The sequence below is a fragment of the Podarcis melisellensis genome (genome assembly GCF_964234715.1).
Source record: "Podarcis melisellensis genome assembly, chromosome: 10".
In the NCBI taxonomy this organism is placed as follows: domain Eukaryota; kingdom Metazoa; phylum Chordata; class Lepidosauria; order Squamata; family Lacertidae; genus Podarcis; species Podarcis melisellensis.
The window spans coordinates 52076429-52092057 of record NC_138542.1 but is presented as its reverse complement, the minus strand read 5'-3'; the positions used below and the strand labels follow the sequence as shown (position 1 = coordinate 52092057).

At 44.6% G+C, this 15629-nt stretch overlaps 1 protein-coding gene across 1 annotated transcript in view; it reads left to right on the top strand.

The window, feature by feature from the left end:
* TXNRD1 (thioredoxin reductase 1) overlaps positions 1-14736 on the top strand; it is a 30560-nt gene extending 15824 nt beyond the window's left edge. Inside the window, exons 8-14 of the mRNA XM_081928315.1 lie at positions 3101-3196; positions 3981-4057; positions 5459-5615; positions 6173-6280; positions 7992-8087; positions 10819-10953; positions 13301-14736. Of these exons, the coding sequence (XP_081784441.1) occupies positions 3101-3196; positions 3981-4057; positions 5459-5615; positions 6173-6280; positions 7992-8087; positions 10819-10953; positions 13301-13363 (732 nt within the window). The 3' untranslated portion in view covers positions 13364-14736. The remainder of the gene's footprint in view (positions 1-3100; positions 3197-3980; positions 4058-5458; positions 5616-6172; positions 6281-7991; positions 8088-10818; positions 10954-13300) is intronic.
* Positions 14737-15629: the final 893 nt, after the last annotated feature.

The following is a 15629-nucleotide window of genomic DNA, read 5'->3' as shown; positions in this document are numbered from 1 at the left end:
AAGATGACTTGTGCCATCTGTGTTCTTGCAATTGTGAGGGAGTACTCATGGAGGATGTGTGTGTGTGAGAGAGGAAAAGATACTGTTGGCATGCATTTCCTTTAATGATTAATCAGTACAGTGGTACCTCTGGATACAAACGGGATCCGTTCTGGAGCCCCATTCGCACCCAGAAGCAAATGTAACTAGCAACAGCACGTCTGCGCATGCACGTGTCACTTTTCACCACTTCTGCACATGCGCATGATGTCATTTTGAGCGTCTGCGCATGCGCGAGCAACGAAACCTGGAAGTAACGTACTCCGTTACTTCCGGGTTGCCGTGGAGCACAACTCGAATGCGCTCAACATGAAGCATGTTCGACCTGAGTTATGACTGTAATTATTTTCTTATAGCAGATAATTGTTTTTCCATTCTGTGGGGCATTAGGATAGGCTTTCAGCTTTTCAAAGACAAGAACATTAAATGCAACAAATTTCCTCTGTGCTTCCTCTTAAGCACACAGATAGTAAACAACAACAACTTAAAAACACTACCTGGTCAGATTTTGCTGAGCAAACATACCCTCCCTTAAAAAAAATAAGTTATTGAAACGGAGCAAGCTGAAAACCAAAGAGAATGTGAATGCTTATTTTTTGTGTGCATAAATTATATCCATTGCTTGGGTTGAGAAAGTAGAAGATTGGCTACATTTAAGCAGCATATAAAGATAAAGGTACTCCTGACTGTTAAGTCCAGTTGTGGATGAGTCTGTGGTTGCGGCGCTCATCTTGCTTTACTGGTCGAGGGAGCCAGCGTTCGTCCGCATACAGCTTCTGGGTCATGTGGCCAGCATGACTAAGCTGCTTCTGACGAACCAGAGCAGCGCACGGAAATGCCGTTTACCTTCCCACTGGAGTGGTACCTATTTATCTACTTGCACTTTGATGTGCTTTCAAACTGCTAGGTTGGCAGGAGCAGGGACCGAACAACAGGAGCTCACCCCATGGTGGGGATTCAAACTGCCAACCTTCTGATTGGCAAGCCCTAGGCTCTGTGGTTTAACCCACAGCGCCACCCATGTATAGCCCCACCCTTTTATTGTCCTTTCTGCAGTGACGTGCAGTGAGTTTCTGGAATGGGATAGTTGTGCTCAGATCCCGAAAGAAATGAAGGACTAGCCAGTTTGCATGTCTGCATGTGGTTTGCAGAGCAGGCTGAGTTCTGAAATAGGAAGCTTTTCTGAAAATGCCAGTGCAGTTCTTTGTCAAACTATATGTGCTATATTTAATGTTATTTGGATCAGAGCATATGGGGAAGAGAGGTTAATCCTCTCCCTCTCTATCTGCACCCCTCAGGAAAAAAACAACACCCAATCTCCCTCTGTGCTACAAGATGTCCACATATGCACTTGAAGGTAGCAGGCTAGCTTAGGGAGGACATAGGACCAGCCTAGAGGCCCACACAACTCTTGCGGTGCCACATCACTGCTCCCCACCAGCCAGAATCTGTTACCTGAGGAGGTTGCTTCACTCTGCCTAATGGTAGGGCTGGCCCTGTAGTGTGAGCATAATTCTAGCCCTGTGTAGACTGTAGGAATCTGAAGTACTTCAGAATTCCTGCAGAAGTAATCATGTGAGTTGACTCTGCATTTGCTAGATTTGGCAATGGTTTTCCTTCTGTGGGGTTTTTTCTTTTCTACATAGGTGATTTTGTGTGTGTGTTTGTGTTTGATCCAGGGAACAAGATACCTCAGTAAGTGAACCTATGGCAGACAAAATGTTCTGTGAAATGGGCTCAATAATAGGAAGGGCTGCTCCACCTACCAGCCAAGGTCCTGAATAGAGTGACAAGAGAAAGGGCATTTGCCAACCAGCTTCTTGGCACAAAGCTATTAAAAGTGCAGGAACTCCTTTAGACCAAGGCTTGGCACTTGGAGGAAGTTAACTCTCTTTGACTGGAGGAAGTAAGCTACCTTGTGTACGCAAGGTGATGCTTCCATTTATTAACACCTTTTTAAATTTCCGCATTGTTCTGAGAACTCGGCCCCCTCTGTCCTTTATTGCCTTTGAATGCTGTGGTATGAATCAGCGATATAAGTGGCAGCAGCACTTTCATTGTTTTCATTTCCTGTGTTATAAAAGAACCGCCATAGAGCTGTCATAAAAACGACTTATTTATAAAGAGAAAGAGGTTGCGCGTCATTTAGAAGCCGGTTTTGAGGACCTTTGCTGCAGCAAAGAAGTTTATATTTTTCATAAGCCATAGGTAGAGCCATTTATTTTCCTTGGATGAATGTTTGCAGATTGCATTGGAGATTGTGGTGTAAATGTAAGGCTAATTCTCCGAATCCTCTTGACTTCAGAGCTGCAATATATTTTTTCAGTTGATATATGATCACATTTAAGGTCACATGAGATGTGATGGGAGCAGCCATGTTTATTAAATCATAGATCTTTCCCATTCACATACAAAATGCAGGTAGTGTGATTTTTAACACCCGAAAGGTGAGGTCTAATTTTAACATCACTGCTGTTGTTTATCCCAGGTGCTTTTCTATGAGCCTGGATCTGTAGGGGGAGGTAAAATGGAGAATGGTCTTGGCACCTTTCAACCCACATGTCCTTTTGATAGCAACGTATCTACTTTCTACTTGACCAGGGCAGGCACATAAACAACAAACATGGCTGCCATCATGTTGATCAGATATAGATAAAGATATCTAGCATTTATGACATTCTCAACTGCATAAATGGTTCTTTAGCATGCATGTCTACTTGTTAGGGTTTAAGTATTGTGTTAAATGTATGTATTGTTTCTGTGTTCTAGTTAAACAACCTTGAGGCGACCGTTTAGAAGGCGATTAATAAGTCACTGACTAGAATAATAAAATATGCACTGGCCTTTAGGTTAAATGTGAATAGCTTAAAAGTCTGTTTCCTTCTCGTTAAATCTCTGGCTTTTGTTCAGGGGAAACAGCTCTAGTAAATAGCTAGATTTCGCTCTCTCATTTCAACAACATCCCGAGTAATACACTTGTACTGGGTGCCTTCGTGTTTTGAACCAATGCATCTACTTCTTGACACACTGAGGTAATATTTTAATGCTCAAAATTCTGCAGATTGAACAGATCCAGGAAGGAACTCCCGGAATACTCAGAGTCACTTCTCACTCCACAGAAAACTCTTCTGAAATACTTCAAGGGGAATACAATACAGTAAGTAATTTGTGCTGGTCTTCTCTGTTGCAAATTTGGCCATACGTTGAATGGCTTTGACAGATTGTTTACGTGCTGAGTCAGATGCTCAGGTTTTCTCATCACATGAGCCACTAAAGCCACCTGAAGAGCATGCTTGTGATTCTGTGGGGGAACACAGGTAGCTGTGAACTGGGCTGCGCCTGGAGGGGTGTTTAGCTATTCACATGATTGCAGCTGCTGCAGAAGATGTTGGTACAGCTGTGGAATTAGCTGATGGTTGCGTCTAGGTACAGCTGGGTCCACACAGCCATTTCCCTATGGGATTGCAGTGCTGCAGCTTCTCATCTGTTGATGTTGTGCAAACCAGCCCTCCATGAACAATTTTCACAAGGAAATTTGTAGCATGGGGCCCTGGATTCTGGTTGATCTTCTGGTTGTTATCCTATTGCAGTAATTAATATACTTAAAAAAACTCAAGATACCTAAGCTTCCAGGAGCAGTGGAGGCTGGTTCATAAGTGAGAATGAAGCACTGACCCATTCAATCTGCCCTCACTTGACCTCCCCTTCCTATTTACTAGCCCAGAGACTGACACTTGCTATCGACTGCTGCTTCTTCTATACGCCCTATAGAACTCAGCAGGGAGGAGGTTGGGGGCAAAAGTATTAGTTACCACCACCTTCCATTGCCTCTGGCGCCACCTACTGTTGACCTCCCTGCCTTCTACTCAACCAGCCCCAATGGGCACCTGCTGTCACTGCCTGGAAGATATATGACTAACACAAACACTGACATTCTGCAGGTGTTGCTGGCCATAGGGAGGGATGCTTGCACAAGAAAAATTGGCTTGGAGAAAGTTGGAGTGAAGATCAATGAAAAGTAAGGTTTATTCTCTTGACTGTCTATGTATTGTGGCTATATGGTTGTTGTTGTTTTTTTACAACATCAATTGGATTGACTTAAAGCATTTAAATTTTTGGGGGGAGGGATAAATTTCCAATGCAGTTCTGTTGCAATAAGGAGAGCGCCAGTGCAGCATAATGGTTAGACTGTTGGACTATAACCTGGGGGAGCAGGGTTCGAATCCCCCCCTCAGCCATGAAGCTCATTGGGTGACCTTGGGCCAGTCACCATCTCTTAGCCTAAGCTACCTCATAGTGTTGTGAGGGTGAAATGGGGAGGAGAAGAACCATGCACACCACCTTGAACTCCTTGGAGGAAAAGGTATATAAATGTAATGAATAAAATAAATAAGGAGGAACTGTACCCTCTATGCCTGATATATGTCTATATCTCATTGCTGAACATGCAAAGAGGTTGGACTTTTGCAGTAATTCGCATGTTAATGATTAACAGCTCTGCAATCTAGGGTTCTGCATTATTTCTCTCTTGCTGGTTTCGTGGTCTAGATTTAAAAAAAAAAGTGTTCATGTCGGTTACCACTGTGAACTATACCCTTTGTACTGTGTACTCTTTCCAGTTTGGTTGCATAATGGGGCTCCTTTGGTGTGTGTGTGTGTGTGTGTGTGTGAGAGAGAGAGAGAGAGAGAGAGAGAGAGAGAGAGAGAGACAGACAGACAGACAGACAGAGAGAGATAACTCAGGAACATCTGCTTTGCATGCAGAAGGTCCTTGGTTCAATCCCTGTCGTCTCCCAGGTAGGGCTGGGAGAGACTCTTGTCTGAAACCCTGGAGTTGCTGCCACTGCCAGTCACTGCAGACAATATTGAATGAGAGAGACCATTAGCCTGACTTCAGTATATGTTTGTTTCCTGTGCTCCTATGTTTCTAGCAGTTACGCAAAGGGGGGGGGAATGTGAAAGGTGATGCTTCTTCTATTATAGCACTGCAATAAAAGGAAACGGGGGCTTTGCAAAATTCTCATTTCCATGCTGCTGTTAAGAGGCACTGAAGTCCTGGATCCCTAGTGATCTCTCCCTTTCCTACCTACTTTGACAATAATCTCTGCATTTAGTGGTCTGGCAGCCCACATTCTGCCTGAATTAATGTGCAAATGGCTTTGTAATTTGAATCCATTCCCGTTTGGGTCCAAGCCTGTTCTCTGTGGACATGAAAAATTGTTCTGAGGACACTGGGATAAGTCTGCGAGATGCATCAGGTTTCGCTATCTGAATCACAAATCCTGCCACGGCCAAGATGAACACAGCATAGACTCTTGCCCTGGCATTGGAATAGTCTGAATAGTACAAAGTTTGATTTGAAAGAACTGATCTGCAACCTACAGGCCACCGAACCGAACCTCTTTTCTCCCTCTTGTAGAACAGGAAAGATCCCTGTCAATGAGGAGGAGCAAACTAATGTGCCTTATATCTATGCCATTGGAGATGTCTTGGAAGGCAAGCTGGAACTGACGCCAGTGGCAATCCATGCAGGGAGGCTGTTGGTGCGGAGGCTTTACGGTGGCGCAAAGACAAAGGTGAGCGAGAGGTTTATCATTGTGCATTTTAAAGAAAACTAACCTCTCCCCACCCCAGTCAGAATAATAATGCAAGGTGCTACCCGGTCTCCCCTCATGCACTCTTGTTTACATGATTGATAGTGCATTGGCCCAATGAGAGTCTGCATTGTTATTTGTATGGGTTTTCTCAGTCTTATGGAATTTTAAAAAACCTGTTGCAGACAAATGTGTTTTCCTCGCTTCCAGGGCACGTTCACCCACCATTAGTGGGGGCAGCAAAGGGGGAGTGGTGTTGTGCACCTAGTTTCCTGGCAGTGAGTGTTGCTGCAGCTTACTGGAGGGGGGGAGAGGGGGTGAGGTGTGGGGAGCTCAGCCAATTGGCACCACTGCACCTGCACTAAGTGCTGCCTTCCCCTCACCTCCCTCCTCCTCCATCTCAGTAAAGCGGCAGCCCAGGTGAGCAGCACAGAAGCACCTTTTTAGCTCCACCAGCCTTTGCTGAACCTTCCCCAGTGTTTTGTTACTGATGCCGACGGGAGTGTGACACTCATACAAAAGCGTCTTTTCCTTGACAGTGTGACTACGTGAATGTTCCCACCACGGTTTTCACTCCTCTGGAATACGGTGCCTGTGGTTACTCGGAAGAAAAAGCCATAGAGACATTTGGGGTGGACAACATTGAGGTGAGCCTAACAATCCTGTATAAAATATAGTATCAATATATTGTGTAACACAAGGCCGATCTTGTACCCCTTTCTACTTCTAGATTGGTGTGTGTGTGTGTGTGTGTGTATGTAGGACCATCATCTTGGATGCTGGTGGCGCTGTGGTCTAACCACTGAGCCTTTTGGGGTTGCCGATCAGAAAGTGTTTTGAATCCCTGCGACAGGGTGGGCTCCTGTTGCTCTGTCCCAGCTCCTGCCAACCTAGCAGTTTGAGAGCACACCAGTTCAAGTAGATAATAGGTACTGCTGCAATGGGAAGGTAAACAACATTTCCGTGTGCTCTGGTTTCTATCATGGTGCCCCTTTGTGCCAGAAGCGGTTTAGGCATGCTGGCCACATGACCCAGAAAGCTGTCTGTGGACAAACGCCGGCTCTCTTGGCCTGAAAAGTGAGATGAGCACCACAACCACATAGTTGCCTTTGACTGGATTTAACCGTTCGGGGTCCTTTACCTTTACCATCAACTAGTCCTTCTCAAGGTTGGCTACACAATCACATCATTGAGTTGCACCACTTAGCCTGGTGCCAATAGCCATGAGCCTGTGTGGATGACAGGTGTGCATCTTTATAAATATCTGTGTGCCAGTGTCCAGGAATGCAACAGAGTAACATCTGTGGCTCAGTGGTACAACATCTGCCTTGCATGCAGAAGAGCCCTGGTTCAATTCTCCACATATCTAGGTAAGGCTGGGAAAGGCCTTTGCCTGACACCTTGAAGAACTGCTGCCACTCCTAAGCAGGTAGCGCTGCTCCCAGTGCACACAATGGTCTGGCGTGATAAAAGGCCTCAATACCTGTGTTCAGTAAACGTGGGGAAATGTTGATGCAAGTTACGCAAACTTATATCTATTCGTAGAGGGAAATGCCTGCAAAACACAGGTGTATGTATCAAAAGTTATATTGTGCTGTTTACAGTGTGGAGCTGCCCTAACCAAGCTTGCATATTTGGTCAGGTGCTTATTTTAGAAGCATCCCTGACATGCTTCTTTAGACTCCAGTGCCTTTTGTGACACCGTACCAATCCCATCCCTCTTCTCACACCTGTTGGTATTTCTGCACCTAACACTCTCCGATAAGTAGCTGCTGCACAGGCTATTGTGTAAATTCAAATGTGCCTAAGAGCTGGCTGGAGGGAGCCATGTTTGAGCCCTGCATCCCCATGTTTAATAAGCCTGGGAAGCAAATTCAAAAAATCAGTATGGACATACAGAAGCAAACTTATCAGTGCATCTATTATTAAAATTTCTATACCACCCTTCATCAGAGGATTATAATGCTTATAATGCGCCAAACGCTCCTGACAGGAGACCCTACTTTGATGTGCATTCTCACCATTTGACAAGCATCTCGCTAGTCCAGAGGTTGTGAGTGTTCAGGGAGAGGTCCTATTCTGCCACTGTTGACATTCATCACCTGAGTTCTCAGTGCCAAGTATCTCTGGCCAGTTCCTGAGAGGGGCAAAGTGCCACACCTGTACCAAACTAAGCTCCTCATGCCTCACTCCCCCCTCCCCCCCCGGAAGTAGCAAAGATGCTTAGCATTGGGAAGGTAGGTGAGTACCATTGCCCTGCCTGCTCTTCCCATTCCCCTTGGACTGCTGTTGCATAATGTCTTTCAGAAACTAAAAAAATCTCCACAAACACTTAAAACGTCTCCATTGCTTTCCCAGGTTTACCACAGTTACTTCTGGCCACTTGAATGGACGGTCCCAGCCCGGGACAACAACAGATGCTATGCAAAGGTCATCTGCAATATTCCTGATCAGGTAACCATAGCATGGCACTATTTTTCAGAATCATCAGCATTTTACAGGAGCAAGGAGGTTTCTTTTTTTTAAAAAAAGTGTTGATTTTGTATGCATTGTAATATATTACAATATAATTTCTGACAGAACGGTACTGGGAATGCTGACAGAATTGGTGTGAACTTCATGCATCTTAATTTGTAATGACACTTGGACTTGGGGATAAAGCTCTTCCCTTTCATTGCGGCAAACGCGGATGTTATCTTGAAAGCACTGGTTGTTTTTAAAAACACCCACAAACCCAACTCTTAAATTATAGTGCCTTTGTAACTGAATTAATAACACCTTGGCTAGATGTTAACTCTCATTAAGTGGCAGTCCTCTTTTATCTTTGCTCAAGATAATATCTAGTTAATAGTTGTTGATGCCTTAGTTTTTGTGTTGTAATAATGGCTGGAGTCCAAAGGATTGTGGGGAAAGCAGATGCTTGTGTTCTTATCTCAAGCTGCTTTTGAAACTGAGGGATGCCTCACAAGCAATTTCTGACAGGCCAGAGAACCATATTGGTTAGGGGGGGGGGGAGGAGGAGAGTTATTATTTTTTTAAAAAACAACAACCAACCCCCTTTTTAGGCTCTGGATCCTAGCCATAGCCTTCATTTTGCTCATTTTAAACATGGGCTACAGTGAAAAACAAAAACAATATGTTTAGGCTTACGGGGTGAGGAACCTGTGGCTCTTAAGATGTAGCTGGACTACAACTCCCATCATCCCTCGCCATACTGTCAAGGCCTGCTGGGAGTTGGGAGTCCAGCAACAACTGGAGGGTTACTGGTCCATGATTTTGTTCGTATGTGTCCATATCAAGTGCTGCTTTCAGAATGCAAAGCCGAGTACTCAGGGCTGGATTCAGTTAATGAGCCCTGTGCAAGGACTTCCGCTAGCACAATGGGGCTTCCTTCCCCACAATTGGCTTGGGGTGAAGTTGGGAGACTCCCCCAGAGCAGCGTGTAGGGAAAGGAGAGGCGGAGGATCATTCCACCTGGCAAGCTGAAATGCTTGTGCTGGCAATTGCCATAGCGCTATGTTGAATCCCTTCCTCAGGCCCAACTGCTTGGGTTGAAAACTAGACAATAGATGCAGTCAGTACTAGAATTTCCTCTCCACACATTGCCATAAGCCCTATCCAAGCATTCAAAAAGAGCACATGAGGGTTTAAGCTGGGGAAGGAGAACTCATGTTGGGGGTTTTCCCTTCACCCCTTGCCCTTCCTTTGCGCAGCAGGAAGTTCTGAAGGGAGCTTGTAAAGGTGAAGTTCCTATTCACGAGGACGCTCTTCCTTCTGGGAGGGTCAGGGGTGAAGCAGGGACGTGCAGGGGCACAGGACAAGGGGGTTGCTGCCATGAGTGCACCCCACTCCCTAGTTTAAGTTTAGTGTTACAGATCTGAGCCTGAGGCTCTCACTCCTTTCTTGATTAGGCAGAATGGGTTGTGTACAAATTGGTAAAGCGTGGCTTGCCTCAACCCCCAGGTAAGTCAGGCAGGTAGGAATGTGCTAGACTGAAGGTCCAGTCTGCCTTGATCACATAACACCAAACCATAGGTTGATGCTTCATCCAAACCAGTGGTGTGCAGATTTCAGGCTGCTCAGATCTTGTTTATCCTTCACTGGAACCAAAGAGCCAAGGGGGAAAACCAAAATGGTAGGATTAAAGAGCAGGATGTCTCTGAGCAGATGCTTAGCCTAAGGATTTTTCAGTAGCAGAACTGAACAGAACTTGTTTCTTTCACAAAAATCCATTCCTTGGTCAAGCCAACTAATGCACATAGATCATGATCTAAGTCACCACATTGTAGTTTTAGCAGTCAAATGGCTTTTGCTGTAGAATAGTTTAATGACAGTGAAAAAAATAGCTGAAACCCCTGCTGTTCATGGGTCCCCACCCCAATTAAATTTATTTTCCAACAGATATGTGTTAAAATGGAAAGTTAAAACAGAGCAAGCTACACACACACACACAAGCATATTGTTGACATTTTTGGTATACTTGAGCCTTTGGATTTATAACAGTTGGCAGGTATGAAAATACAAGAAAAGGGGTTGAAACATATTTAATGCCAGTTCTCTCAGGTATTGGACAGTCTGAAGAAAGTAATTGTTTCAGGCCACAGCGAGTCAAGCTTTAGTTGTTCCTTTCTTCTGGGCATTCTGACAAGTGATATCTCAAATCATAAAAGGGGGGTGTTCCTATATGCTACAACTGCAGCAAGAATGCTGATTGCTAAAAACTGGAAGGGGAATAGGACACCAACGAAGGAAGAATGGCAAATAAAATTGTGTGAATATTCGGAATTAGCAAACATGACAGAATTAATTAGAAATCAGCCAAGCCCAAAGGTTTAAAAAAAGGAGTGGGACTATTTTAAAGAGTACCTGGAAAAACATTGTTCTCAAACAAAATCTTGGATGTGTTTCGACTAAACTTTGCAAAGTAAATAACAGATAGCATATATTATGTAAGAGACGTGAAGTAAGGAAAACAACACAGTTACAAAGATAAGGAAGAAATAAGAAGCCACAATAAGGTGGAGGGAAGTCATGTACGAAGAAATTTTGATTTATTTTGGTTTACATTTGTGTATAAGGTAGCATATTTTGAAGAACAAATGGAACTGTGTATTCAATTAATCAATGTAAAAACTCAATAAAGAATATTTTTTAAAAAACTTTTGTTGTTCCCCTTGTTCCTTAGGAGCGTGTGATTGGCTTCCATGTGCTTGGTCCAAATGCAGGAGAAATAACCCAGGGATTTGCAGCGGCCATAAAATGCGGTATAACAAAAGAACAGTTGGACAGCACGATAGGAATTCATCCAGTCTGCGCAGAGGTGAGTATGTGGCATTGGTTTACAAAAAGCTGCCTCCTTTCCTAGGATTGCTGGAGCAATTTTGTTTTCAAGGAAACAGTCTTATGTACTCTTTCTACATGAGCAGCTGCATTGAGATAGGAAGTACCATAGCTTTGTGCCAGGGCACAAGCGAAACAAAAGGTCCCAGATTCAATCCCCAGCATCTTCAGATAGGGATGGGAAAGATTCCATTTCTAAAACCCTGGAGAGCTGCAACACTGAGCCAGAATCTACCTTATATTTTAGAAAGTAGATTGTCCCATAGTTATCTGTGTTTAGGTACTGTTGGATGCCATTTTGAATCAAGATGGTGGACTGGACCTTTCAAAAATGTACTGATTTTTGCTGGGTGGTTCTTAGAATTCCCAAACAACGCCAGGCACTCATAATCTGAATGGGTTGGATTGGATTGGAAGGGCCACAAAATCTGGTGCGAAAGCACAATTGAGCCTCTTATGCCAGGGCAAGAACCCTTCAGCAGTGAGGCAAGGACTTTCCTTCAGGGCTCCAGTTTTAGAAATAACTTGCACATTTGTATACACTGACTTTTCTCTCTCATAACCCGCTGTATCTAAAAATCTAAAACAACACAATGGGGGGGGGGGAGAGCTACAAAATGTGCAGAGGAAGCTGTTCTAATATATCACTATAATCATCCTCATAATACGTTGAACAAGCCACAGAAATTAAAGGACGAAAGGTTTCACAAAAATGATTGCAGTTTCTATTAAAATAATAATAACAGGAGCATAGGAAGCTGCTTTGTGCAGAGTCAGACTGCTGGCCCATCTAGTTCATTATTGTCTGCACTGGCCAGGGGCAGAATTTCTGGCAGGCTTCTCTCCCACGCCTGCCTGGAGATGTAGGGGATGATGGAGACTGGAGACTTATGCATGCAAAGCATATAGCCTACTGCTAAGCTATGGCCCATTCAACAACAGCAATATAAATAATAATAATAATAATAATAATAATACAAATACAAATAATGGAATTTTAAAAACTGGTTGAGTTTGGATTTTTTTTCTGTTTCAAAGGGTGGATGCATTCATGATTCTCCTTCCATACAGAGAATTTTCATCCGGCTGAACATTGAGATCCTTGCTTTTTTCTGCGGGAGCTTCAGGCTTATTTGCATGGCTAACATGTACAGGCGCTCTGTTCTGCTCTCAATTTATTCCCCTTAGAGATGACTTTGATGCTAGCTAATTACTGTTGCTTTGAACCATTTAGACTGGAGTGGATTTGATTTCCTGTAATCCTCCTACCTAGACATATATGTCTGCAAAACAAAGCTAGCAGTTGTCTGATAAACCTCAACTAAAGGCAGCTTACCACATTTCCTGTAATTTGCTTTTCGATTTGCTCTCTAAACTAGGAGCTAAAACTCATCCGAAAGGGCAAAAGTCTTAAGATGGCACCTGCGAAGGCCGTTAGTAGCCAGCAAAGAGCTGCCGTGACCCAGACCATGGAGGAAGTCTGGGCCTCCAGATGTTGTTGGACTATAACTCCAATCATCCCTGGTTTTGCCAGAGCTGATGGAAGCTGTAGTTCAGCAACATCTGGAGAACCAAAGGCTCGCTACACCTGCTTTAACTAGAAACATAGTTATTACTCAGGCACAGTTCCCATTAATTTCAATTGAGCCTGTTCAGAAGTCTTCCTTTTCTGTCTCTGGTAGATCTTCATCCTCCCAGAGGGCAAATAATCTCTCAGCCGCAGACTCATATCTGCTCATTAATTATCTGCAGGCAGTGCAATAAAACGTCTGCCTCCCCCCCCTTCATTTCCTGCACAACGATAAGAGGCACTTGTGGTGGGAAGCCACGTGACTTCCCCTTCATTTCTTTCAATTTGCTGGGTCCGAAGCCTTGATAGAGGGCAGGAAAATGGGACTGCTGTGATGCAAGAGCATCCAGTGTAATTTAACGGCTCTTCCAATAATGGAGGGTAGAAAAAGTGCTGCATGGTGGAGTGTCATTCCCATCCCCAAACATCTGGTGCAGCTTTATAATGCACACTAATAAAGAAGTCTAGAATTTAGAAGAGCCCAGGTTGGATCAGCTCAAAGGGCCATCTAACCCGTGGGCTGTCCTCACAGTGGCCAGCCATGCCTAATGGAGGCCTGCAGGCAGGATCTCAATGCAGCGGTCCCCTTCCCTTTTGTGATTCACATCCATTGAGTTGTTAGCAGTGGTTCTCCCAAGACCACACATCCTAGGGTCAGCCAATGGCAGAGGGTAGCCCTGAGTTTTGACGTGAACATAAAAGTCCTCTCCGACATTATCCAATTGTTTTATTCCCCCCGTCCTCCTTTCTTTTATAGATATTCACCACGTTATCCGTGACGAAGCGGTCAGGTGGAGACATCACCCAATCCGGATGCTGAGGTTAAGCCCCCCCCACTGTTCACCCGTTGCCAGAAACTGGCGTTCGTCACCGTTGCTAACTCCTGAAGGACCAAGCAAAGCAGCCTAGGAAGCAAGAACCAGCCAATGCGTCCATGACCTCTCCGCCCCTGTCGACGGGGCAAGTGAAGAACTGCTTAGTTCCTGGCGGTGACTGAATGTTATGGCAACGGATCCAACAGTGGGCTGGGCTCCCAAATCAAGCTGCTGTTTGGCAAGGCATTGCTCAAGATGCTTCCATGAAGTCGCAGCCTAAAACCAGCCTTTTCTGGTAGGCAGCGATGGAAAGTTTGCTGGCACAGCTTGAGACTTTTCCTCTCCTGGAATGAAGGCGTTCCTCCCGTTTGTTTCCCCACTTCCTCAGATCGTTGCTATGAAATAGCCCAAGAGTTGCAGCATGTAGCGGCCTCATTGCAAGCCCTCTTCTGTAGGGGGTGCACGCAATGCATCATCTCTCCAGACTTGTACAGAAATGAGCAACCAAGCCTGTGAAGGATTTTTTAGTGCACAGTTCTAAGAAGCAACTTATTTTCACTTCTCTTCCTTTATTCTTTTTACCCAGAGCTGCAGATTGGTGTGGCTCCCCTTAGTCCATAAATCAAAGATTAAATACTCCCATCACTGATAGGTTAGATTACTGCAACGAGCTCTGTGTAGGGCTCCCTTTGATGACAGTTCAGAAACTTCAGCTGGTGCAGAATTCAGTGGCCAGGTTGCTCACTGGGGCAAGACGGTTTGAGCATATTACACCCATCCAGGCCCAATTCTAAATGCTGGTTTTAACCAACATGGTTAAATGGCTTAGGACCGCAATACCTCAAGGACTGCATCTCCCCATATGAACTGACCTGGACCCTGCAATCCTCCTCATCGTATGAGGCCTTCCTTCAAGTGTCTCCTCCATGAGAGGTCTGGAGGGTGGCAACACGAGAGGCCTTTTCTGGGATGTCTCCCCGCTTGTGGACTGCTCTCCCCAGGGAGACTCACCTGGCTGGTGCCTTTGTTACATAACTTTAGGTGCCTGGCAAAAATGTTTATAACTAAGCCTTTCGCTGATAACATTCTATGGCCATTTAAAGTTTGTGAGAAAGGGGTGTTGTTGGTTTGTTTTGGTTTTATGATGTCAGCTACGTTGTTGAGTTCCTTCTCAAGTGAAATCCCTCCTTTTCATACAGCTAACTTTCTGTTTGTTTGTATATAATGGATCATAAACAAAATCTATTTGGATCATAAATTCTATTTTGAGATACCCTATAACCGTTTTCTTGAATACTGCCACTGTTGTTGATAAAACTTTGTGTACTTCATGTGTACTTAACGAAAGCAAAAAGTAAAACTGTCTTTTAGAAATGGGCACCATCTTTTAAAATCTAATTCACTGCACCAGCTTGTTCAGATAGTGACTCTCCTGTACTTGTGATTTGGAGAAGTTGTGGGATCTGTGGAAACAGCTGCACAAAGTCCCCAACTTATATTGGTTCTATGTTTGCGCCTGTTTTTCTAAAGGACCCAGTTATTTATTCATGTTGCCCTCCGAATGAGAAGGAAGCATGCATTTGTGTGCCTTGCAGTCTCTAGGTAGAGGTCACACTCCTATAGGGACATAAGCAGAGCTCTGCTGCATCAGCCCAGAGGCCCACCTAGTTCAGCATCCTGTTCTCGCAGAGAGCAGCCAGATACTTGTGGGAAGCCTACAAGCACAACCCGAGGGCAACAACACTCTTCCCACATGAGATTTCCAGCAACAGGGATACAGAGGCATGCTGCTTCCAACAGTGGAGCTAGAACGTAGCCATGATGATTCGTAGCCACTGATCCCCTTATCCTCCTGACAGGTTGAGCAGCAAGAGAAGTTTATAAGACTACTGTATAGGTCCTGCCTTAATGCTGTGCTCCTGGAGAGAAGAGTGGAGCAAAGCCCATCTCCCATGGGCAGCTGTCGTTACATCTTCATACTGAAGTTTACTGATGTTAAATGAAAGGGGTTGGGAACTGTCCTGTACTTGAGGGCTATGGCTATTAGCCATGTACCCATATCCATTTGTGGGCCAATTACTTGTGCACAAACCTTTCTTAGCTGGGTGAAGAACCATGCATGTAAAAAGTTGCTCACTGGACCAGTCCAATCCCACTGCTAGACCTGTACCCGCAAAGACCTAGTCAGAAACCTGGCACTAGCACAAATTGGTGTTGCCAGTGATTGACCAGGGATGGATACTCACTCACTCACTGCTGTATCCAAAACAG